The sequence below is a fragment of the Corvus kubaryi genome, unplaced genomic scaffold, assembly GCF_017639235.1.
Source record: "Corvus kubaryi isolate FWS band 111438036 unplaced genomic scaffold, C.kubaryi_AGA036_p1.0 130, whole genome shotgun sequence".
In the NCBI taxonomy this organism is placed as follows: domain Eukaryota; kingdom Metazoa; phylum Chordata; class Aves; order Passeriformes; family Corvidae; genus Corvus; species Corvus kubaryi.
The window spans coordinates 3,740,626-3,766,166 of record NW_024580665.1 but is presented as its reverse complement, the minus strand read 5'-3'; the positions used below and the strand labels follow the sequence as shown (position 1 = coordinate 3,766,166).

The following is a 25,541-nucleotide window of genomic DNA, read 5'->3' as shown; positions in this document are numbered from 1 at the left end:
ACACTGCATTTAATAAACTACATCCATAGGCCAGGGAGGTATTTTCTTTATAGAACACTAATTTGAGCATTTATATGGGAAGGTTCAACATAATGAAAGTATTTAAGACTTTGATAGAAGCATAGTTTAACTTATTTTTCATGTAATACTATATTGTACCTACTAATCTAAAAGAATCTTTAATTGTACTTCAACAATACTTTACAGAAGAGAAAAACTAACTCAGGTATTCTTCAAGCAACACACACAACTAGTTCTGCACTTCTGCAAGTGCTCTGCCTCTCAATGGAGTCAGAGGGAAGTCATCATCATGCATCAAGAGAAAGCACAGAAGACAAATGAACACGCGCTTACCCATTAGGAGACATCCAGTGGGCCACGTTCAAAGTTTGTTCCCCCAGAGAGAGAGGAAACAATTATTACACAGAGAATTAAATCAGTCAAAGCTAATTTTAAAGTAAATAACTAGAACTGAACTGATTGCCTCTTATCAGCCCATAATCACCTTGCAAATATATTAAGTTATTAAATTTTCAACTACAATAGCCATTATGCTAAATTGTTAAGCAACTGTTGCCTGTAGGGTATAAATTAGTCATAAGGCAGCTTTTACCACTTGCAGTCCTGTACTCTGGTGCTGTAGATTTTCCTCCAAAAACAGCATCAAAGTCCACATTAATTGTTGAAGAGGTGGTACTCGGAGGAGCTGAATGAAGAGGAAAACCTGAAAAAAAAATTTGAATAATGAAATACACCCATGAAGTAATATCATTCATTCCAGTGAAACCAGAAAGTTTTAAAAAACCAAAAAAATCAAATTACCATCAACAGTCACAGGATGGTACACAGAAGCATATGTTGGTTTATGACCACTAAAGTCATCTTTGCAAAAAGAGAGAAGAAAAGATCAGTTTTAAAGAGAAAAAGGAAGAGGGAGCCCAACAATTAAGTCTGCAGTTAAGAATTTTTACTATTATAAAAAGGTTTTTTTTATTTTACAGATTTGAAAAGTCAAGTAACTCCTGCATTCCCCATTACAAAATAGAAAGGTTGCAGTTTGAAAGAAATCAGCAGATTTCAGCAACACTGCAAGTCTTAGGATGTCTAGACTGGGCAAGCAGAACAAAATAATAATTTATTTTGACTATTGAAATAAACGTTTAAGGAAGCATATAATTTACTACACCTGGAATTAATGCACTACTTTCACTTGTTAATAAAAAGTGAAGGTTGGCCCAAACCACAAGAAGATTCCATGGCCCACTTTATTAGCATTATTATCTCCAGTTGCAAATAAATTACATGGGGTTTGTTTTTTTTACCACTAAACAGTTCCACTGTTTGTTTGGAGGAAAAAGAAGAATTGATGAAAGGGGTGGCAGATTTTACAGCTTCTTCAACTGGCTTCATGTCAAAGATGTCCAGATGAGGTGGAGAACCAACACAACCATTTGAAGACGAGAAAGGACCTTTCGGACGCAGAAGTGAAGGAAAGAATACAGAGTACAAATAATGGAAAAGAAAAACAGACTGAAATGATTGACTATGAGAATCTCTAGACAAAGTCAAATTGTAAATACTCCACCTAATGGTCAGCCCTTTTAGATATACATTTTTAGTTTCAGAGAAAAATCCTAACAGCTCTCTATTAGGGAAAATATTTCTAGTATTGACATTGGGTGGGAGGGGGAGAACGACAGATCATATATCAAAGAAGTCAGACACTACATTTTTGGCTTCAATAATCTACCTTTTAAATAGCATGTAAGAGTAGCAATTCCACCTATTAAAACACTAACATTTACCATGGTGTTAACATTGACTTCTTTTGGCATTTAAGCCATTTCTTTACATCTAACCTGACCGTTCTCTGGAAGGATGGGTGAAGAAACTGGAATCCACAGCTTTTTTACAAGAACTCTGAAGTTACCAACACCTTTTAAATGAGAAGTATATTAAATATTGCTTAATTAAATGGAAATACTAGTCCAGGATCTTTTCAGTTACACCTGCTTATTTTATGGTTTTATTTCCCAGTATTTTTCAACTTTGATCTTTAGTTACATTTCTTCTCCCTGTCCCCTTTACTGAACAGTTCCACTCTTTTGTTCCATCAACATTAATGCTGTGCTCATGAAAGTTTGTCAGTTTTCAGATTATTTCCTTCATTTTTTTTATGAATGTTTGGATGCAAAAATATTTAAGGTTTAAGATGCAGATTCAATTAAGTATGAACCTTGTATTCTAAGAATTCCCTCATCATTTAAACAGTCAAATCAAGGTATGAGCTCACCTCCCCAAGCACTGCTTGCTGATGTTGATATAGCTGGAGTACTTTGCACAGTTGGAACAAAGGCAGGCTGAAGATCAAAAAGATCGCTAGAAAGGTTGGGCATGCTGAATAAGAAATGAGAGAGAGAGAAATATGAAGATATGTAACAGGCATTGTATTCTTGCTTTTATGAACCCTCACACCAATCTCATTTTCTCTTATTCACTAGCAGCCCATCAACAATAGTGGTACAACAAACTGGTCGTTAAGCACTTACTGACAAAATTCCTGTGGGTACACCAAGAAAGCATCAGCAAAAGGTACCTGAGAGGTAACTAGGATCACAGTTTTGAAGTCAATTGTGCAGCTACAGGCCGGTGCAGTAATTTCTGCTTCTTTCAGAAAGCAAAGTATCTCTCACCTATTTGTTGTGGGTGCTGGTGTAGCAAAGAGGTCAACAGCGACAGTGGTATTCACACTTTTTCCTGACAAAGTGCTTGGGGATGCTGATGTGGAAGTGGAATTTGACACTACAGAGATCTCTCTTAATCGCTGCTCCTGAAAGATGAGAGAGACAGTTGGCATTTTAGTCTTACTTGTTTATTAACATTTGAGTCCTGGAGACCTTTTCCAAGAAGAAACTTTTAATTATGGTCTTAATAAGTAAAACAGTTATTCTTCTGTAAAGTCCTAAAACCAGAGAAATAGTTGAAATTAGAAATAAGAGTATTTGTTTTAACAAAGCATGTAAAAACCAAGGTGAGATTTGATGTTTTAAATAATTATTTTTTAATCCGTAACTGCCTAGATGTAAATTACTTCTAGTCAAGCTACACATTCCAGGCTCCCTCCATAGTCACTCAGAGAAACAGCTCAATGGACCTTTGCACAGGAAGACTCATCTCTCTACTTTATGAGTCTCATCATGGTTCAATTGAGATGTTCAGAAACCACTGTGCCAATGTGCATCCCAATAATAAGGCAGCAACATCATAACCTTGTTTTCATTCATTTCAGGTTTACATCCCCCACACTTCTAGATACACCCACTGCATTTTTACAGCACTGGTCAAAGCATGGGTGTATGTTTCACACAGCTCACATTCCTCACATAGAGCACTAAGTGACCTTGCAAGCTTCCTCACTATTTTATCCAGTTATAAAAATCTTGGAATACAAAACTTGTTAAAAACTTTGTACCTTCAGTGCCTGCAGTCTAACTTGTTCCTCCTCCAGTGCCTGCTGCTTTTCTTTCTCATCCATCCGGCTGAATGACATTCCTGTATTGGCAAGTGTGGAAACAGCACTGGATAGGGCACTGGCTCTAAAAACAGCAATAATTTAAAAAAATGTTATTAAAAAAACCACAGTCAGGTATACCTAATTTACAGCTTAATCATCAAGTGCCTTATCTAGTCATGTGTTATCCTCATTCCCAGTCACATCTTCCCTTACTGTCTGGTACATAAGAGCAGACATCCCAAAAACAGTTTGGTGACAAAGAGGCACGAGTACAGAGTCACTCCCTCGAGTTTCAGCAGGTAGGAACTGGAAAACGCAGAACACAGCAGTTGTCTTTTCTCTTTAAAGTTATCTAGACTAGACTGGAATGTTATTCAAATGGCTGAGGCACAGAAAGTTGTTTGTACACTATGTAACAGCAAAGAAACCACAGCAGTTATTGCCTATTTATTATATATATGAACAGAATACTGTGGCAGTGAACCCTTATATTCTTTAAAAAAAATCTGAGGAGAAAGACAGCAAACTGGGAAAGTAGCTCAGCCTGGTACATTTATCAATATTTACCAAGTTGCTGTGGGAGAATGTCTATGCCAAAAGAGATCTCTCATTATTCAGTCAGAAGTATTTTCATACATCCCAATACCGTATTTGACAGAAAGAATAACACAATTTCTTTTAGCACAACATATCTAAGCTAATTTGGCTGTTCTGAGGAGGGACTGAAGAACTTTTATGAGAAGTTCAAGATAAGTTCATGGTCTGAGAGGTAGACCATAAATATATAAAGATAAATAATAACAGTTTAGATAAATACCATCCTATCTTGGGTAAGAAGAGTATCAAAATCGAAACACCTTATCAATCTTACAAGTCAAAGGACTTTAAACAGGTAAAAGCTGACAAGAATAATAAACGAGGTCTCAGCTCAGTTGTTTATTACAGCATAATCAGAAGTCTGTCTGAGACACAGGCAGACATACCTACATTTCAAATGTGGCTAAGCTATCAGACTATTACTCACTAGATATTTCACTTATATTTCTAGGAAGATACATTCAGAAGTGGATAAAAATCAAGAACACCACATGACTGAATTCTGAAAATTGTTAGAATGACAATGACAAATCTTAACTACGAGCATTGCTGTAATTCACTGGGTGCTCACCTGCTGGCAGCAGAGACTTCCTTTGTTTTCTTTCCCTCCACAGAAGCCAAATGCTGTTCCAGTGCCTCAAGCAAGCTGCTGGGTGCCTAAAATTGGAAGTATTTATAAAACACTGCTTCTATCAACACATCACTGTTTAGTACACAGATTAGTTTTCTCACCAACTAAAAACAAACAACCTCACACATCAGTAATTGTGCCTTTGGGTTTTGCTACCATCCTACACACCCAAATTCTATCTACTCAGTGATGGTTCTTTAAAAAGAGTGGGAACACAGAGGCACAAAGGAAGGATTCCCCCAGAGTGGCTCTGCTTCTGTGCATGCAAGTTAGATTCTTGGTTTTGGCAACAGCATTTGCTATGTTAGAATTAACTGAATAACCAGAAATGATTAAGCACTACTCCTTTAAACTCACAGAAGTCCCAAAGCAAAGACCTGGCATTTTTGATCTACTTTCCTACGTAACAACAAAAACCCAATCACTCTCCATTCAAATATTTACAGTCAAAGACTTGCAGTGGAAATGCCTGACAACAGCAGGATGTTAGGTTTGATAAAACAGGGAATCAAATTTAATCTGCTCCCAAGGACACTACTGCAGACTAAGTAGCTATTCAACATGTAACTGTATGATAAACCAACTCTATTACTCTAGTGAAATAAATTCTACTGCTGATTTAGATTAAGGGAATGTATTTCTAAAATTTAAACCTATTTGCCAGCTCAGTCCTCCTCACCTGGCAGGGTTTCAGAGACATTAAGCCTCTCTTACCACTTGCCAACTTTCAGCAGGTAGAACAGATATGACAGGCATTGTTTGGAGGAAAAACAAACTTGCCCTTGCTAGCCCTTCTGTACCAAAAGCTAGAACAAGACATTTCCTGGAAAGAGGAAAAATATTATTTACACAATGCTTTGGCAGGCTCCCCTTTGAAATACTGAGCACAATTCTAGCTTCCCAATTCAAGCTAGATGAGTCAAGAGATTTAAAAAAAAAAAAAAAAAAAAAAGGCAATTAGAATAATCCTATAAAACTGCTTGTCTTAAAACGAAGACCTGACCTTGTAACCTTGTATTTCTTAAGCAGAGCAAGGTAAGCTAAGACAGCGTAGTTCCCTCAACAACAGGTCATGAATAAATTCAGTGTTTGACCCAGACAGCTAAACCAGAAGGGGGACATTTAGAAATATCCTTTTGGAAAGGTATCAGGGACAAAAAATCCCAAAAACCAACAAATCAACAAAAAAACAACAACCAAAAAACCAAAACAAACCCAACCAACCGAACTTCCCCATACTTTTGTCTTCCAGGAGGCACAATAGCTTGCAAAAGGCATTGCATGGCACAGCTACTCAGATAATCTTAGTAACAGGAGACCCTGCCGTAATTCCAGAAAGCTTTTCCTTGTCTTTTTTTTCTCCCAAAGCCACTCAAACTTATTTGTATGGAAATGCATATTCTGTAATTACTTTTTCTAAAACCCTCTGAACAACCCCCTCAACGACAAGAACTAAACCCAACAATCCAGTAACCTCCTGTGAACTTTCTCACTACTGCAGACATCCAACAAAATGTCAGACTTTGAGTGAACAGGGTAGTTTTATGTCAGGAAATACACCTGGGCTAATCCAGCCACTGACTTGAGAAAGGCTGTATTTCATGATTCACCTCCATTCCTCACCCCCAAAACACATGACAGAGTAACATCCATACAGAGGGAAACGACCCAGTTACATTCATGAAATACAGGAACAGCTATAAACAGAAAGCAACATCCCTGTGAACAGGGCACCTACAAAGGAAAATACTTTCTTCATAGAAACAGGCAAAAGTGGCAGTATTAAGAAATCCTAGCAAATCCTTTTGAAGAGGCACAAAATGGATGTACAATTATTCAACTCACATTAAATGCCATGAAATTTTCTGTCTAAGTGGAATGTTTAACAGCAGCACTGAAATTGCCAAAATGCACAGGATGCTGAGGTCTACCACCAGTTCAGAATTGCTTTTCTAATATAAGTGCACTTACAACAAAACAACTGAGATATTAGAAATAAAATGTTGTGGGCACAGTAGATACTAAGGATTTTGTCACTGAAAGTTTCAGGTAAAAACCACAGCAAAATGAAGTTAAATACCCCTATTCTCAGTAAATAAAAAACCCTCACCTGCTTTCAAAAGCCTTATAATGACCAAATTAAGTGGACAAGTGCACACTAACCCAGGAGGTATAAATAACTTCAGACTTGAGTATAATGTGATTAGCATAATACAGCCCGCAGTACTAATCAAAAGACAAAGTATGACACTAAGATCAAACACCAACAGAAAACATCAAACTACTGTGATCAACCATTACCTGCTCTTACCCTGATGGTTTCAGTCACGTATCTTTCCTACCACATAGGCAAGTTCTTAAAGTGATTAATATTAAATGCTAGGAGCAAGCATTAGATTTATACTTTGAAGCATGCATGGCTTCAGATGGAAATCATACTAGAGTCAGTAATGAACACCAGCGACAATGGAAGTTTGTGACTTAGGTTTGATTTCCATATTAAAAAGACACTGATTAAGTTTACACAGATCTTCCCACTAGATATATTTTTCATGATTAACCCATGAAATTTTTAGTTTCTCACTGGCTGCACTTCAACAGTTCCAGTAATTGAGCTCTAAGGCACTGCAGTTTATGCCCGAGTCTCCTGGGGCTGTTTATTCCACTCAGCAGGTTACTCCATGCTAAAGAAAAAAGCCAAACACTCTGCTCTGTTGGGTTGGCCCTAGGTGAGAAATGAAACATCCCTATAAACTGAAGGGACTCACAAAGAATAACCTTGTTGACCTCTGTGGACTATCAGTGTTTCCTGTTCACCAGGTCAAACCATTTTCTCACCTCCCTTCTGCCCCTCAGTTTATCCTCATTGGAAAGTGTTTCCCTGCATTCCACCTTTCAGACTGAGTTTTCCAGCACACAACCTGCATTGTGCATGACCCTCATACTACTGAGTAATATCAAAGCCAGCATGATATAGAAACATCAAATTTATTCTTCAGACTTTAAGGGACAGAAAAAAATTTCAACTGAACCAGCTCACTGTCATTAAGTTACAGTGAAATAGGTTTTCCTCTAGGTATGGCAAGATACTTCTGGCTTACCTGCCATGGAATCCCCTGTGATAAAAACCAGAAGTTCTTGAAAAGTATTCTTTTCTGTGAGTTTTATTGCTTTAAAAATCAAAACATCTCATTAAGAGCTGCAAAGCATAAGGATTGATTACATTTAATGCATGTGAGAAGCTACTTCACTTATTTCCCATCTATAAATACACAGAAGAGAATACAGTCTTGAGAAGAATGATTACTATGGTACACACCAACCTTTAAAAACACAAAGAACAACGTAATTGGGTTAATCAATAAGCAATGCACACTGACCTGAGTAAGATCTGGAATGTCACCCTGATCAATTCCAACTTGCTGGGTTTACAAAAAAAGAAGAAAAAAAAAGTACGTTACTACATGCAGTGGCAATGGAACTAAAACCCAGCAGTGTCCGAATGTGACATAGAAGCTAGCATATTAAAAAGGGATATTCATAATTTTTTGAACTGGTACAAGTTTCACTAGGAACACACCTTAGAAGTCACAAAGACATTAAAATGCATCTCAAGGCAAACTCAGCTTTTCATCTAGCCTAATTTCCATGCAGAAAAGCCTACTAAAAGCATTAGAAACAGCTACACCGCTTACTGAAACTACTTCATTTTTTAGCACTTACAGTACAGGAGAGCCCTATAAATATCTTTAAATAGCCTGTAACATACAGTTTATACGTTCTGGAGCATCCATAACATTTATAATGATACTTCAGAAAGCTTTCTGTGGTCTGGCTAATAAAAAGGATACCCCAGAATCCCACCCCATGTTAATAAGCATATACAATCTTTAAAATACCTAATCTCTAGAATACTTCCTTTTATAGTGAAGTTAAACAAACAATCTGTTTAAAGGTGTTTTTATGAATATTGATGCTGTACCAATACAGACAGCTAAATTATATCCTTTCCATACATGTAGATTTATTTACCTCTGCTACTTTGAGGAACTCTGACAAATTGGTCATTCTGGCTAGAAATTTTTTGTAAATATCCAAGCCTTCTTTGCACTGGTTCTTCTTCATATCAAAATATCTTTCTGAGGATGCAAATAGAACTCTTGTAAGATAATACCCTCCCCAGCAAAAAGTTGACACTGTATTATAGAAGTTAATTTGAGACAAGCTTCAGTAAGAGAACAGACAGGAGTAACTCAAAGCTATTCAGATTTTCAAGCTTACATGAATACCTGAAACCTTTTGTAGTAAGTCAGTCAATACAAAACCACAGATTTTTCTGTTTCAGTGTATTACATGATAATGCAAAAATTTATTAAACATGGATGTGAATCAGTGCAAATTGTTAAATTAGGTATTATGGTGAATATTTTCAGAAAGTCAGCTCATTAGCTGGCAATGAGACAAATGATCTTATCATTTGAAAATATTCCTGGTATTTATTTACCTTTTTAGACCCTGTATCAATATATTTTGATACTGAGGTGGCTACATATACTGAACTGACCTACCAAAAGGAGCATCAACCACATCCATCACTTCTTATGGTTTTGACCTATATACTTACAATTACGTAACTGAGTAAAAACTAATGGATGAACAGAACAAACTGATCATTTCATTCATAAATTTGCTTAAATAGGAATGAAAAAGCTTTGTTAAGAGCTTATCACCCTTCTACAAAAACTCCTACATTTCATCTAATCAGCTCAGGCAGATTCAGGTACCAGTCAAAGGTGACAAGTCAAGCTTTAAAGAAAGTACAGGAAAACAGAATTTAGCTATACTGTGAGTAAATTAAATACTCAAAACACCATGTATCTCACTAAACCTTTACAGTCCAATTGCAAAGGTTATCCATTGCACTTTTATGGTATCTTTGTTCCAGTCTCACCAGTCATCCTCTCATTTCACTTTCTGTTTCAACATGTATTCTTCCAGGTAGAAGTGGATGTGTAATCCTATGCTCCTGGTCACTAAAACTAAGACAGGCTTCATTTAACAGCAATAGAGCAGAGACAATTTATTAGGAAACTGCAGTCAGAAATTGCCTATGTTGTTTAGTTTTCTCAGTATCTTTCACAAAAATTCAAAAGCTAGAAAAATTCTCACATACCTAAAAGATTAATAATCCCCTCATTGTATGCTGCAAAAAGTCTAATGGAATCTTTAAAGAGGAGCATAAAGGCAGCATTTATAACACCATTTGTTAGTTCATTTGGATTTGCCTGTGTAGAAAGCAATGAAAAAGTAAATTAGTATTTAACAAAATAATAAAACTCTCACTTCAAAATGAGAGAGTGTTACTTAACATTGAGCTTAAAGTACTTACATCAAAATCAAGGAGTGCATCAAGCTGGTTCTGTATGATTGGAAGGGTTTTCAGAAGCTTTTCAGGATTCATAGTTCTCATCACTCCATCTATCCTGCAGAGTAAAAGACACACATTTACAAGATACAGAGACCTCAGCACACATTGTGTTGTTGCAACAGTACAATATTGCTTCAAAGTGCCAAAAGAACAGCGTTCTATGACAAGCTCAAGAACAACTGTGTTCCCCCTTCTCCCGCCCCCTGCAATAGGAAAAAGATCAAACAGAAGCAGCAGCAGTAGCCTTACCCTCTTTTCATTTTGGTGAAGTCAACTGCTACAAGTCTATATGAAAGTGCTTTTTCATTCAAGTATCTGCTGTATCGCCTAATGAAGGTAGACATATCATAGCCTAAAAGTTAAGCATTTGTAAGTTAGACATTTTGAAGGGGTACTGTTTTTCAGTTCTTTTCAAGAACTGTTCTCCTACTAGCCTATTTTACATTAAAAGTACTTCCTAGGCACTTTCCAGAGTCTTGAGATGCGATGTTAGTTTCTTCCCAAGTTGCTAAGATTAGGAAAGCAATTGTTGCAATTATGAGAATAAACACCTGAACACATTAAAATATTAGACAAGAACCAAGCATAAAAGATTAGGCAAGCATCAAGCAGTTCTTGTTAAGATGTTCTTGAAATTAGAACAAAAATATATTCCTAGTAAAATGCTGAAGAGTTTGGTAACTTATCTGCCATTCCTCAAAACCCACATAAAGACCTAAAAATGTTTTCTACCATTAGGAAGTAATTAAAGGACTTATCAGAGATTTGAAGAAGCTCTCCCTAATTGTAAGCACAACCTAGTTACCATTCCATGCACCTTAACAGTAAATATTTACTCCTGAGGCTTTAAAATGCAACAACAAAAGTTATTATTGTGCTGACAATTCATCAGGTTTACTCTAATGAGCATCAAGAGTTCACTTAGCAAAATTTACAGCTGTGTGAGCAATGCTACATACATTACAAACAGATTTCTAGCACTCACCTAGGTAACTCAGAATCTCACTTTCCCTGTGTCTATATTCTTCTCTGGACATTCTTTGGTGTCTCATGCAATAAAACTCAAAATAGCCTTCCATTTAAATGTCATTTGGCTCCTAGTGTGCATCAATACATGTACCGTCTCAGAGAAAAAAGGAGTAGTTATTTCCTTCAGTGAAAGATCCTTACCCTGCATGGCACTTTTGTCCAGGTAGTTATTTAAGTTGAACAAAGTGTTCCGGGATGCAAGATACTGGATAAAGCGCTGTTGGTGAAGAAAAAGTTGATGATTTAATTGTTGTGGGAGTCAAAATATAGAAGCATATTACAAGCAAACTACATTTACCTTGTAACTGTTTCTAGTAATCTCTATCAACAATAAAAATTAGTTAAAAGGGAAAAATTTGGAGGAAAACCTGAAAATACTTCTTAGCAAAGCCTCTTAAGCCCGAAACTCCATTTGGCAAAAATATAAATTTAAACTAAACAAAGAGACATCACTGCCCATGAATAAAATACAAATAATCCTAGAGGAAGCTGCTTAGTTAACTTTGTACTTTAAAACAGACAAGCTAGAAAACACAAAACAAAAATACTACTTGCATTATCCAAGCTCCTGAAGTTTGACACAGCTCTAAGTGCTGTAGTGTGAAGAGCACACTATGTTTTACAGGTCATTTCAAACAAGTTCATAGAGCTTTGCAGAGAGGAGGATCACCAAGCTTTCCCAGCAGTTTAATGGCTGGAAGGCACTTTTAAGAATCATCACTTCAATATTACCAGTAGTCAACAATCATTTCTTAGGTCAGTGACCACACACAGGTTCAGGACTGCCACCTGACCAAAGTTTAGCTTTTAAGATAAGGCTTGTGCAAGAGAGGCTACATTTCTAACACCACATTATTGACTAGGAAGCTTTTAAAAAATTGTGATGAAAAAAATTAAGTGAATTAAATGCAGTAGAAAGATGTTTCAGAGGAATGTTAACAGCAACAACATATGAAGACTCAACCCATTAGACGATGTCTTGCAAGATCAAATATTCTAGTCACCATATTCCTGTCCCCTTTAGCAAGTATTCTTTCTTATCTGTTATTAGGTTGGCTGCACATTTATGGAGTGCTAACAAGACTTCTGCTGTACTCTTACTGATAAGCGCTACCCTAATGAAGTAAAGCTCATCAGAAGTTTTTCAAGTCTTTATTCTAGAAAGGTCACTCATTCCCTCACAGACCAACCAAGATAGCTGCAGGTAAATTGGAAACACTGATATATTTTGGTATTGAAATCATGAAGAAATATTTTTTTTTCCCCCTCTGGACAAATACTTTAGAGCCATCAGCAGAGGAAAAACAAAATCTTTGAAAAACTGAAGTACATATCTAATGCTTTACAGACTGACACAATTTTTTAAAAGCTGTCAAGGAGACTTTAAAAGAACAAATCATGTCTTACCTCATTTCCATACATCATGAGGTGGTGTGTTGTAATTAGAGCTTTGAACACTACAACCCAGCTACTGTTTGCAGTTCTCTCAAAGAGTGTATCTGCCAACTGTGGAATATTCACATTCATTTCATTTGTGCACTGTATTAGATCTAAATTAAAGGGGAAAAGAATTAAAGCATTACAATGAGTTACATGCTCAGAGGATCAACATGTTATTTTGTGTTTTTTACACTGAGAATTCTTACTGGAAGCATTAACTTCAGTTCCTTGTTTAAGAAATAATTGAGCTCCTTTACCCTCCTTACTCAGATTCACTGCATTTTACTGAAAGACTCCATGTATGAACTTCAGAGATATTTCAATAATTTTACCGAGTCCCAATATCTCTTATATTATCAATAAATAACCTGTTCCATTAGATACACAAGGGAGCCCAAATTAGTCTCTGAAAGCCAATGTAAGCAACCTTCTGGATGCTCAATGCCTGAGGCCACTCAATCTAGCAAAAAGAGTGAAAATCTGAGAAGCAAGGAAGAGCTGAGACATCCCAACCTCGTGAGATCAACAGGCAGCACAAGCCTGCCACTCTGACCTACGCCTGAGTACTTACACATGATGGCAAATGAGATGCTACAAATCTGTAAAATAAGCCTCTTTTCTGTAAGAATTAAGAGCAAGAATTTGCATCTATCCACCCTTCCACTTAGCTTAAAAAACGCCTGGTCACAAGCCTACTGAATAGTTTGCGGTGGATCATGGTGGGTCTCAGGCTTTCATATAAAAAAGCCCTTTGTGTCCTAGACTGACAATAAACTCAATAGTAGAACATTAACTTGGGAGGTCAGAGACAGAGAGGTTCAAGACTCTGCCTGAAATTTGGTACAAAACCAGAACAGGCTCCAGCAGACACATGGGAAGAGCACTTGCCTGAGAAGGCTAAAGAAGGTACTGGCTGAGAAAAGAGCAGAGAACTGAATCCAGGACTACTCTAAACCCCTCAAGACATGCACATCAGACGTTTATTTCTCTCTCTGTGCTAAATTTGGCTCAGGTGTGATCAAAGTACACCCTAAGGACTGGGCAAAGCCAGTAAAACAAACATCTGGTTTGAAAAGCTTCCTTTGTGACCTCTCATTTAAGCTGAGCTTGTGAGCAGCCCGTTGGCAGCAGAGCCCATTGCTGTTTGTGGGACTTGTCTGGTAAGGACCCGAAGAGGGGCAGGTGCCTGGGAAGCCAGGCAGCAACTGAATTCCAGGGTGTTGGCACCACTGAAACAGCCAACTCCTCTGCCTTGGAAGCAGCACGGAGAGGACAGACCGTGTCATCGTAAGCAATTTAAATGTGAACTTAGAACTCACACATCGATAGTTTAGGACAAAGTACTTCACAGAAATACTGCATTTAGGATTTTTATCTTTCTAGTGCACAGCGTATATTACAGATGTACCTTAATTAAAGATCAGTTTATTAAGAACAAAATCCTTTGATTAAGGATCACTGTTTAAAATAGTTTAATAACCAGAGTAATTTTAACAGAGTAAAGAATTTTAGATAGTATCTCATCAAGGCAAAAAGCTATAAAATGCAAGTTGTAGTAAGTTACTAATTTCATTCAGGTGTCAGAAGTTTCCAAGTATGTACAAAATGTGGAAGCTGGGATGAAAACTTTCGCTCATTATCAACACACAAAAATGCTGAAATAACTGAACAAAAAGAAGAGCACTGGAAAGAAGCTTTAAGCAAGCTGTACATCAAAACGTTATTGCTGAGTAGTATTCAAATAGTTCAATACTTACAAATGTGAAGTTTCTCAAAACCCATGTAATTTTTTAGCTACTTCTCCCTACTCATGGCTATATCATCATATGTTCTGTCAAATTAAGAAGTACTTTAACCTAGAAGTCCAAACAGTTCACAGGCAATTATTGCCCCATATAATGAAGCAAGTCCCAATCCCAGAATTTATACATAGAAAAAATACTAAATTGTAATTCAACAGCCTCATCAACGGAATGAGGATTTTGTTACGACATTTCTAAGTAGTTCTCTCAAAATACACTAAGGCAACTAAGTCTTCCTAAATCCAATCAGTTTATAATCAAGTATTATAGAGATATATGGAAAATACTGAGCAGTGTCTAAGAGCAGCAGCTGATGTGTCTGTACCCAGCACAGAAATGTTACAGGACTACTACAAGTCCTACTCTTAGTTTATAAAAACCAACCAAGCAACAAAAAAAACCCAACCAACAAAAATCCCACGAACTCTATAAAATGTGATACCTATAACACTAGGTAACAGTTAAAGAAATTCCATTGATCTGCTGAGGTCAATGACTACACAGCCTGTCAAAAATATTAATTCAGCACAAAATCCTTTTCCTTCACATAAGCAGTAAGCAAGCCAAATTTTTCACTGAAGATTTTTCAATATTAAACGTGCTTATTAAATAACAGATGAAAGGAAGGAAGATCCAGGCTAAAACCTAAAATCTTGCTGCTCTCCAGTCAAGCTAGCCAAGCTATTTTCATTCATATTTTGCCAGCGCTCTCCAGAGAGATTTCAGTCCTGTCACCTTCCCTCAAGCTAAGGTCTCCCAGCAGATGTTCCAGCAGACGCCAAGATGATGCTAACACTGGGAGATCCTTTGCACGTTCTAATGTCTGCGACTGCTATTGAGTGTTCTTACAGTGCTGCTCGGGCACAATGTGACAGGAATCCTACTGTTAGCACCTGCATCCAATGCTCTAACTCGTGAACCCTCCTTAAGCCCCACATTCATAAAACAGACAAAACATTTTTTTGGCTTATGCCAGGAAAAAGGTTTACTTCCACAAGAAGCCATGCAGATGTCTTCTGTCAAGTGACAGTAACAGAGTGGAGCTGACAGAGCTCTGCTGTATTTGAGAAGCTCTCGTTATTGTTTGATTCTCAAGTGTGGGCACTTCTGTGGAAGTGCTAGTAAGTTTTTAGCAAGTGCTACTGGCTTCTGTAAGATACATGTCTGTCCATTTCAAAAGGCAACCAAAATGAAATACTTCACATAGGCAGGGCCACTGGGAGTCTAATTCAAGCTGTGACTGAGGTTCGAGGGCCTGAGTGAGCTGCCAGTCCCATGCACTCGAGACACGCGCTGAAGACAACACCCACAGGCTGCCCTGAAGACAATTTTTACAGGGGGTAGTCAGAACAGCATGGTCTTTCATTCCAAAGTCTCCTTCAACACCCTAACAAATAAGCCACAGTTACCAATACTGAAGAACACATGCTTAGACAAACAAAACGTCTCTAAAATACTAAACAAAGCAAAAAATCTCAGTGCATTTTTTAAGACAAAACTAGACTTTCTTAAGAGTGTGTTGCAAAAGCACAAGTTTAAAAATAAGGCCACTTCAAGCCTTCAATAAGGCTACTTGGGGTATTTTTTTAAATTACTGTTTTACAACTAGTAATAAAAATAAAGCTGGCATTACATTTTAATTCTGCAATTGAGACACATAAAAAGAAAAGTGCCCCTTCTCTAATATGATTCTTCTAAGCCTGCAACAGGAGTATCTATATAGAGACAACTGTAGGGATCTATTACAGCTGGTAGCACAGAAGGAAAAGGCTATTATCCCCATACATCTGGAAGTAAAAAGGAACACATGCACCTGAGAGACTGACAGCTGGGCAACAGTAACATGGATGTTGGCAGCAAAAATTGGAATGAAATGCATAGGGTGAGTGATGCTCATTTTCTTATCGCAGTACTTACATAAACACTTCACCACTCAAAGCATTTTGCCAATTACCCAGAGGAATCATTTCAACTGCAAGTGAAACTGTGGTGCTATTTCTAGAATGGAATTTAGAAACATGTTAACATCACACAGGAAAAAAAAAAGGAAAAAGAAAAGAAAAAAAAAATTGAAAAAAATTGAACAGCTTTAAACCAGAAGAGTACCATAGGGGCTTCCAAGCAGCCTGGAAGAGCTGTGGAAATCTTACTGCCTAGAAGAGTACTGAGTATTTCTTTTCCACAACTCATCTGAAATACTGGCACATCATCTATGAAGCTATATAGCTCTTCAGAGAACAGCATGCATAAATCCAGATATTAAAAACAAAATAAAATATACATATATCAGGTTTTTGGAAAATTCTCAGCCAGGCACCAACAAAAACTGACACACTTTTCAACTTTTAAGTAACAGGAAAAATAATAATTTCCTTGAGTCAGGAATCTCTCTCCAGAGAGCTGTACATACATAAGTTAAAGGCAACCATAGAGGTTTAATATGAATGTATTTCTTCCATTTTGGAAGCTGAACTGAAGGACTGAAGCTGCTCTAAGACAGATGTAAGAATTAAGACGATTGTCCTCAGCCCCAGCAATCTTAAAAAAAAAAATACATTTTCTTCTAGAAAGTTGCATCATAAATGGCACATTACAAAAATGTAGAACATCAGAGCCACTTCAGCCAATTTTCTCAATGTTAGCCAAGGAATGCAACCAGTTTTGCTGGAAGACTTAAAAGATAGCACTCAACTGTTACAAACATTGCTATGCCAATGTGCTCTTGTAGTGCACATTTGAGAGCAATCTTTAAGCTTCAGTTAAATAATAACAGCTAAATCTGAATTTTGAGTTACTTTACCAGAAGCAAAGCAATTCAGCTATTCTGCTCCACTCCCCCACTAAACAAGGATACAGGACAGACAGCCCATAATGTTTTTTTTTAAAAGCTATATACAACCCCCATATATAGATTCCAACAATATTACCTATTTTTTTTGTTCAAGTTAAATTTCCTCAATTTTTGTACTGAAAAACTTCACAAATTGCTAAAGAGCTTCAAATTAATGACAGCCACTAGTCTGTGTAAAGAGTTCAAGAAACTGCCTTTGTCCTGTATCACAACTTACACATCTCTGCAAGAATCACACTGCATCACCACTCACTTGACAGTCAAAAAGCTCTGGCTGCCAAAAGAAAGAATGGGCAGTACCAGAATTACACTGCCAGAATTACCACTACTTAGAAGGTTTCCAAAGCTTGTATACATATGGAAGTTCTAAGTCTTGATTAGCAACATTAACTACCTTCCCCTCCCCTGCGTTTCTTAAGTGGGCTGTATACAAGTTAAACAGGAGCTGTTTTTTCATTACTGTGTTAATTTAAAAGTTTAAGCTGCAATTAATTTAGGGGTTTGTTTTTTCCAAGTTTTGGTCTACACACAAGTCTACTCTTCCAGTTACCAGCTTGGCTACAGCTTTAACTTATTCTTTTTTCTTGTGACTCTTCAGTATTAGACAAGAGCAGGTTTGCCTCCAAAAGCGTAACAGCCCCACTCTGCTGCAAACCACACTCAGAAGGCTGAGGGAAGTGAGCGGACCCACACTAGGAAAGAAGAGACAAGACGTTCAGGTGCTCCACTAAGAGGAATGATCAGCCTCTATATAGCTTATTATATTATCCAAAAATATTACAAAATACTACAGAAATAGATCTGCTGACTTATTTAGGACACTGTGACCTACTTTGAAAGGTAAATCCCCAAGTATTCCCACTGACATTGCTTAGATTTTTGGGGTTGTTTTTTTGTGGGTGCTTTTTCACTCTTAAAGTAAAATATGACTATACTACTCAGCAATTAGTAGTCAAACCCCAAGACTCTTAAATACGAGTTCAGACACTGCATATGTAACATATTTCTATAAAAACCTATATTGTAATACCCCAGTTTTTCTTACTGAGGAAACTTGGCAGTAAGGGGATTTTAAGAATTAATCTGAACAGAGAGCACAAATTGATACTCCTCCACAATCTCTGATACAACTACAGCAACTCTCAAAAAAATGTTCCTGGTAAAGCTTTTTCCTGAGCAGCAATTACAAATAATACCAGATGGTGTAGCATTTTGAATGACACACACACGTAGTGACCAGAGTACAACTACCAGAGTTTTACATTAAATCCAAGCTATGTTTTCCTTCATAATGTACTTAAATTGGGAACTACTTGCACTGTATCTTGGAATAACATACTCTGTGATTTTTTTCCCCAGAGATTACAGTATTTCATGTCTACCTGCTCGCATTTAATACAAGTAAGTCTTGTGTACAAGTGACAAAATAAGAAGTGCCACTCAAAGGGCTGCAGATCTTTGAAAAGCAGTGTCTAGGTACGCTTGATGAAGACACCAGCATGTTCATTGGGATTTTTTTAACCCCTTACCGTCATATTTAAGGTACCGTATTTCACATCTTTTTTTCCCTACCCCACCAAATCATTCCTCAGATACCAAGTCACAACAACAAGATTTTTGTCTGTCTTAGGTCAAAGTCTGAGCAAATGAATCACACCAGAAAACAGAACTTATCTGGCACAGAAAGGGACCTTCAGGAGACTGACTAACAGCTCTAAACAGACTGGGATCAAAAGAAACTTGTTAGTCAAAAGGCAATCTCAGTTTATGATATTCTCAAGTTAAGAATTGTTCCATGTTTCCATTTTCTTCTTTTCTAAGGGTGACTTATAGTAGATGACATTATTTCAATAATATCTTCAAATAACACACTACCTCTTTTAGGATTCAGCAGCTTTCAAACTATTGAGCAAACTGTAACCACTTTCTGGCTTCCTGTTATGTTGCCTTTTCTGGACTCAGGAGTTACCTCATTAACTTGTACCACTGGCAGAACACAAGACCAGTAGAAATAAGGTAACTTTAGAAAGGTATCTTTAAAAAGAAATTGTCAGTTACCCAGTTTTAAGGCTTTTAATTTCAACACAATAGCTGCAATATTTGCTACTGTAGCTGGATCCCACCCATTCCGATCAGTAACAAGTGAAATACATATTTGGCTGGTTTTAACTGTTTGATCCACACTGAAAGCTCTCACACAGGCCAGTATGAGCAGACCAGTGTCACAGGGTCACACATCCCAACTATCCTCAAACAATATAACCCAGAACGCTTCTGCTGAGAGTCTGAACAGCAGCTCCTTTAGTACCATCAACTTGTACGAATCGTGCAAAACTACCAGCCTGTCTTAGAAGAAACCAGCAAAAGGCTTCACGCCTTTTTTCCTCTCCTTAATGGAAACACACACACACACTTAATCTCGCTTTTACGCGCTGGGGAGCGGGTGTGCTACAGAACGTACAAGGTTTGTGCACTTACGAGCAGTCAGACAGGAACTCCAACTGCTACCCTATTACTAAAGCCTGTAGGCAAGCAACACCACCGGTATTTCTGTAGATTTCAGGGGTAACTCTCTGCATCTTTTGGTATAGAGAAAGGGGTTGTAAGATATTAAGTTTAAATGTATTATCGGCAACATTCTCTCATCCAGAAGAGATGCACTGGTCAACCTATCCCCTTCCCTTTACCTCGCTTCTAATCTTTTACCTAGTCTCGCGAGCCGTAAGACAGAAAACTATGATATTTCAGGAAATGTTCGGAATATTTAAACGGCTGTAATCCACAGGATGCACACAAGGACGAAACAGCGCTTAAAAAATTAAATTCTGGCTTGCAACAGCAAACCCACCTTTTCCCCAGGTGCCGGATTAAAAAGCACCACTGTATCCAGAGCACAAGAGCTAAGCAGCTCTCACCGGCAACAGCTCATGAGGCTGGAATATTTTTGCTCCCCGGGCGCGACAGGGTGTTACAAACCTCGCTCCCTCCACGTGGAAAATAAGTTCTGGAGATCACGCCAGTCAAGTCCACCCAGATTTACAGGACCCCCCGCTCCAGGTGCAAGCGGCCGGCTCTCCCCTGTCCCCCGCCCGCGGCCGGAGGGCCCGCTCCCCGGCTGCTCGGAGCTCCAACCCCGGGCCCACCCGGCCCCGCCGCCGGGTCCTACTCACAGTCCAGGTGCTTCTTCTTGGGGCCCATCACCTCGTGGGTCGTCGCCTTGCACACAGCCTTGGCGACGGCCGAGCCGGTCACACTGTGCTGCGCCGCCGTGATGCGGTCGGTGATCGACTGCCCCGACATCATCGCCGCGGCCCTGGCGGCGGCTCCGCCGCGGTCCCCACGCAAGGCCGGGGCGGCGGCTCCCCCGCGGCCGGGGGCGAGCGCAGCCTCCCGAGGGAAGGGCGCCGGCGGCTCCCTCCGGCGGGAGCGCTCGCCGGGCTCCGCCTCAGCGGCTCCTCTCGGCCGCCGCCGCGGGGCTCTTCCCGCTGCTCCTTGGAGCGGCGATCGCTCGGCTCCCGGCGCCACTCGGCGCTACCGCCTCCGCCCGCGGGTGCGCCCCGGCTTTCCCTTTCACATTTACGCTCACAGACAAAATGGCGGCGGCCGCGGCGTCAGGTGACCGCGCGCCCGCCCCGCGCCCGCCCCGCGCCCGCCCCGCCGCTGCCGAGCGGGGCCGGGGCCCGAGTGGAGCGGGGCCGGGAGCGGGATCGGAACGGGGCCGGCAGCGGGATCGGAACGGGGCCGGGAGCAGGAGCGGGGTAGGAGCCAAGGCCGCCCCGCCCGCCGGGCCTCAGGTGTCCGCGGGCGGTGGGGACCCACCCCCCGCAGCGCCGAGGCGCTCCGTGACTCGCCGCCCCCAGCATCACAAAATCACAGAATCAACTCGGATGGAAAAGACCTCTGCGATCATTGATCCCGACCTGTGACGGGACACCACCATGTCAACCACACCATGGCACTGAGTCTTTTCTTAAACACCTCCAGGGTCGGTGACTCCACCGCCTCCCTGGGCAGCCCATTCCAATGTCTAATCACCCTTTCTGTGAAGAAATTCCTCCTAATGTCCAACCAAAACCTCCCCTGGTGCAGCTCGAGACTATGATCTCTCGTTCTGTCGCTATCTGCCTGGGAGAAGAGGCCACTCCCCACCTGGCTACAGCCTCCTTTCAGGGAATTGCCCGCCGGCTCTTTGTTTCGTGGGTGGGTATGAATTAAAAATCTGACGAGTCGTCACGGCGAGTTTGCGGTGGGAGAAGCACCGGCGGAGGAGCGGGGGCCGTGCTGCCGAGGGGTGGACGAGGGGAACGATTGAGATGAGATTTTCATCACAGATCTCAGCGGTTTGGGTTGGAAGGGACCTTAAGGATAGTCTAGTTCCACCTACCTGCCGTGGGCAGGGACACCTGCTAGACCCGGTTACACTAGTTTTTGTGGTGATGACTTTTCTCTTGCGGACTTTACTTTCAGAAGGAACGTCTTAAAAAAAAAAAAAAAGAAAAAAAAAAAGAACCCAACCTCCCATGCTGAGCCTGTTTCAAGGGGCTGTAGAATCATTTAGGTTGGAAAAGACCTCGGAGCTCATCGATCCAACCGTTTACCCGGCACTGCCAAGCACACCACTAAACCCTGTCCCCAAGTGGTGCCACATCTATCGTCTTTTAAATCCCTGCAGGGTTGGTGACTCCACCACTGCCCTATGGAGCCTGTTCCCAAGCTTGACAACCCTTTTGGTGAATAATATCCAATCTGAACCTCCCCTGGCACAACTGGGGGCTAATTCCTCTTGTCGTACCACTTGTTGCTTGGGAGATGAGACTGAGCCGCAGCCTGGATGTCGTGGAGCCCTGCTCATCTGTAGCCAAACCACTGGTGGGTTCTCAACACCTTTGCAGCTACTGATACCCAGCACAACCCTGTGAGGGCTGCCATGAGGGAAATTAACTCCATCCCAGCAAAACCCAGTACTGTGACAAAAAAATGCAGCATCGCTACTACTCAGTCAGAACAAACACTCTTCCCAGGCCATTCCATGGAGGAGTATTTTTTTAACTTCTGCATTTATAGTACACTAATATAAGTGTGAACACTCATACAAATAGAACACAGCAATAGTTATTTTTACTTTGAAGTAAAAATACAAAAAGTAAGGAGAGTAAAAAGGAGGCAGTTGAATACGAGTGTTATAAACAAAAATCAAGCAGCTTCTGACAGCCAACTCATATTTTAGGGTGCCGATTAAAGCTCTATTGCTTACATTATCCCTAAAATGAAATACTCCATAAATATGTGGGTAGACTGCCACACGCCAACCGTCTGCTATTGCAGTACACATATAAAAGCAATAAAGCAGGAAACACTTGCATTCACTGTACTGCATATTTCACTATACATAAAAATTTTGTCTTTTCATAATATTCGTATGATATAAAGGGTGTTTCTTAACTGCTTCAGCATATTCCTTCTTGACTGTGAGATGACCACAGGGAACAAGGACTACTGAAATGTCTTCTTACCAACTTATACTGCATACTTAAACCATCTTTATACCCAGCACATGGGTTTATACATTCTCATTAACTATCTCCTGTCCTTTAATAGACACTCTCCCATTCTGTGGCTTTCCTCTGCTCCTCCAAATGTTCATAAGAACAGGCTGTAGTTTGAGCCCATCTTTCAAGATGGGTGCTCAGGAGAAGCAGCATGTTCAATTCTCGGGCACCAACACCAGCTGGGTTTGTGTCATCATTGCAGTCACTCAATTCCTTGTGAAACTCGCTCTTTTTCAGCCCAGTTCATTCCTGGTGGTTGCTCCCACCGTGGTGAATATGTAGCACTCGCCTTGGCGTCTTTGTGGCTGTGTCCAGAATAGTCCATTGCCAGGATTTGCATCCTCTCTTCCAGGGGGATTTGACTCACTTGATTGCAGCATATTTCACATCCACGTTTCACACATGTGACCTGTGTGATGGCCGCCATGGTCAGGTCCCCCCCTCGCTTATGAGCCCATCTGTATTTTCTGTCTCTCCCTAAATGTTTCATGGGCCCATTGAGCTACAAATAGCTCATGCTTATGCTCCTAGTCCAGGTCCACCTGACCTACTTCAATTTTGACAGTTTTGTCTACCAGTTCATAGTTTCCATGTTTGTCGATGATGTGGCATTTGGGCATGTGATCATGCACATGATGTACCTCCAGAGTGATGTTTTCTGGCAGTGCAGCCATGTCCTGCCACAGTGCAGCAGCTCAGATGGGTTTAACCCTGTGCTGCCTGTTGTCCTCTTCCACTGCTGTAGCCACCCCCATAGGGCATTAGCCACCATCCAAGAGTCAGTGTAGAGACAGGGTATGGCCACTTTCCTCATTCAGCAGTCTCTAGGGCTAATTGGGTGGCTTTCAATTCTGCAAATTGACTTAACTTACCTCCTCCTTCAGTGGCTTCAATGAATTATCATGTGGGACTCCACACAGCAGCTTTCCACTTCCAAAGGTTTGCTACAACATGACAGGTTCCATCAGTAAACAAAGCATAACATCTTCCATCTTCTGATAACTCATTACATGGTGGTGCCTGTTGGGCACAAGCTGCCTCCTCAGGCAATGCTTCGAATTCTCTGCCTTCTGGCCAGTCCATGATCTGTTTCAGGATACCTGTGCGGTTGGGTAGAGCTCGTTCCTAAGCTTAGCAAAATAGGGAAGCTGCCAACAGACTCCGTGACCCACACAGAACCTTGTAATTTATTAACTGCTGTAACTGCAGCATGCGTCACACAAAGCTGCCCTTGTCTTGGGCCCATGTTGGGCACCAAAAAGGGCTGTGGTGTGTTACATTGGCTGGACACCAGATGCCCACCAAGCTGCTGTATCACTCCCCCTCCTTAGCTGGAGGGATGGGGAAAAAATTGAAATGGAATACTAGTATACAGCACAGCCCTATAAGGGCTGCTGTGGGGAAGATTAACTCCATTCCAGCCTGACCCGATAAAGTGTAAAGAGAACAACAAAGGCAAGCAGGGTCAGCAGCAGAGATGTCTCTTTTGATACCATTGAAAAGCACAATAACACTGAACAAATATTAGTGGTCCTATGAACTGGGGTGTGTAATGTTGTGAATGAAGGATTTCTATAGACCTAAGGGCATAAATGCATTAATACATGGTCACTGATATTAAATTATTGAACATTTCCTTTGCTGGAAAAAGTTACAACCGCTTTAGTCTGACTGGCAGCAGGCAATTTCCAACTGCCTGATTTTTGTTTTAAGAGTTGTAGTTTCTGGGGAAAAAATGATCTTGAATCTTCAAAGCCTGAGGGAACATCAAAACAGCAAGAAAAGATGTAAAGATTAAATACACATTAAAAATGTGTACATCTCTCAGGGCCTGTCTAAACAGGGGAGCTCTTTTGCAATAAAGGAGGGTGTGAGCTGAAGCACAGCAGCTATTCTGTACTACCTCCTCCCCCAGCAGGGACTCACTTATTTTGTTCTGTTTCAGAAAGCCTAAATTCCACATAAAAGTGCCTGAGTTGAGTGTTTCCCATTGCCATGGCTCTGTCTTTACTCAATGTGCTGGTCAGGCCCAAATCTGAGTTCAAATGTTTGTCTTCAGTCAGTGCATTGACTTGCTCTGGGTTCAGGACATCCTGTGCACCCCGTGGATGGCTGCAGGTAGAATCACAGAATCATTTAGGTTGGAAAAGATCTTTAAGATCATTAAGTCCAGCCATTAACCTAGCATTGACAAATCCACCACCAAACCATGTCACCAAATGCTACATCTACACAGCTTTAAAAATATCTCCAGGAATGGTGCCTCTACCACTGCCCTGGGCAACCTGTTCCAGTGCTTGACAACCCTTTTGGTGAAGAAATTTTTCCTACTATCAAATCTAAACCTCCCCTGGCACAACTTGAGGCTATTTCCTCTTGTCCTGTCCCTTGTTACCTGGGGGAAGAAACTGCCCTTCAGGCCCTGGTGTCTGCCCAGGCTAATGCAAAAAGCCTTGCTCTTGGCCACTCTCCTGCATCTATGCTTTAGTTCATTCTTGTAAAGGTGAAAAGTGGAAATTATATGTACAATTTACCTCTCACTCATTTTTCTGCCCTTCATTTTACTGTGGGGCAGGTAATGAAGGCTTCAGACAGGAAATGTGGTCCAGGCTTGGATGCATATAAATAGTGCTGGGGGATAGTGCCTGTGGAGGGAACGGATGTTTCTGGGCTTCTGCCATGACTGAATGACACAGATGG

The 25,541-nt window shown here is 40.3% G+C and overlaps 1 protein-coding gene across 13 annotated transcripts in view; it reads right to left on the bottom strand.

Moving 5' to 3' along the window:
* LOC121664927 (phosphatidylinositol-binding clathrin assembly protein-like) overlaps nucleotides 1-20,886 on the bottom strand; it is a 29,073-nt gene extending 8,187 nt beyond the window's left edge. For 5 of the 13 annotated variants that reach the window (XM_042028662.1, XM_042028672.1, XM_042028652.1 and 2 more), the window contains exons 1-15: nucleotides 20,463-20,885; nucleotides 12,607-12,749; nucleotides 11,341-11,416; nucleotides 10,420-10,522; nucleotides 10,132-10,225; nucleotides 9,916-10,027; nucleotides 8,775-8,881; nucleotides 8,123-8,164; nucleotides 4,683-4,768; nucleotides 3,473-3,596; nucleotides 2,694-2,830; nucleotides 2,294-2,397; nucleotides 1,323-1,469; nucleotides 823-882; nucleotides 614-724 (exon numbers count right to left, since the gene is read on the bottom strand). In XM_042028662.1, coding sequence (XP_041884596.1) covers nucleotides 614-724; nucleotides 823-882; nucleotides 1,323-1,469; nucleotides 2,294-2,397; nucleotides 2,694-2,830; nucleotides 3,473-3,596; nucleotides 4,683-4,768; nucleotides 8,123-8,164; nucleotides 8,775-8,881; nucleotides 9,916-10,027; nucleotides 10,132-10,225; nucleotides 10,420-10,522; nucleotides 11,341-11,416; nucleotides 12,607-12,749; nucleotides 20,463-20,595 — 1,579 coding nt within the window. In that variant the 5' untranslated portion in view covers nucleotides 20,596-20,885. Of the gene's footprint in view, nucleotides 1-613; nucleotides 725-822; nucleotides 1,470-2,293; nucleotides 2,398-2,693; nucleotides 2,831-3,472; nucleotides 3,597-4,682; nucleotides 4,769-8,122; nucleotides 8,165-8,774; nucleotides 8,882-9,915; nucleotides 10,028-10,131; nucleotides 10,226-10,419; nucleotides 10,523-11,340; nucleotides 11,417-12,606; nucleotides 12,750-20,462 lie in introns of all 13 variants that reach the window. The other 8 variants (XR_006016170.1, XM_042028636.1, XM_042028699.1 and 5 more) reach the window with 6 other exon arrangements.
* Nucleotides 20,887-25,541: the final 4,655 nt, after the last annotated feature.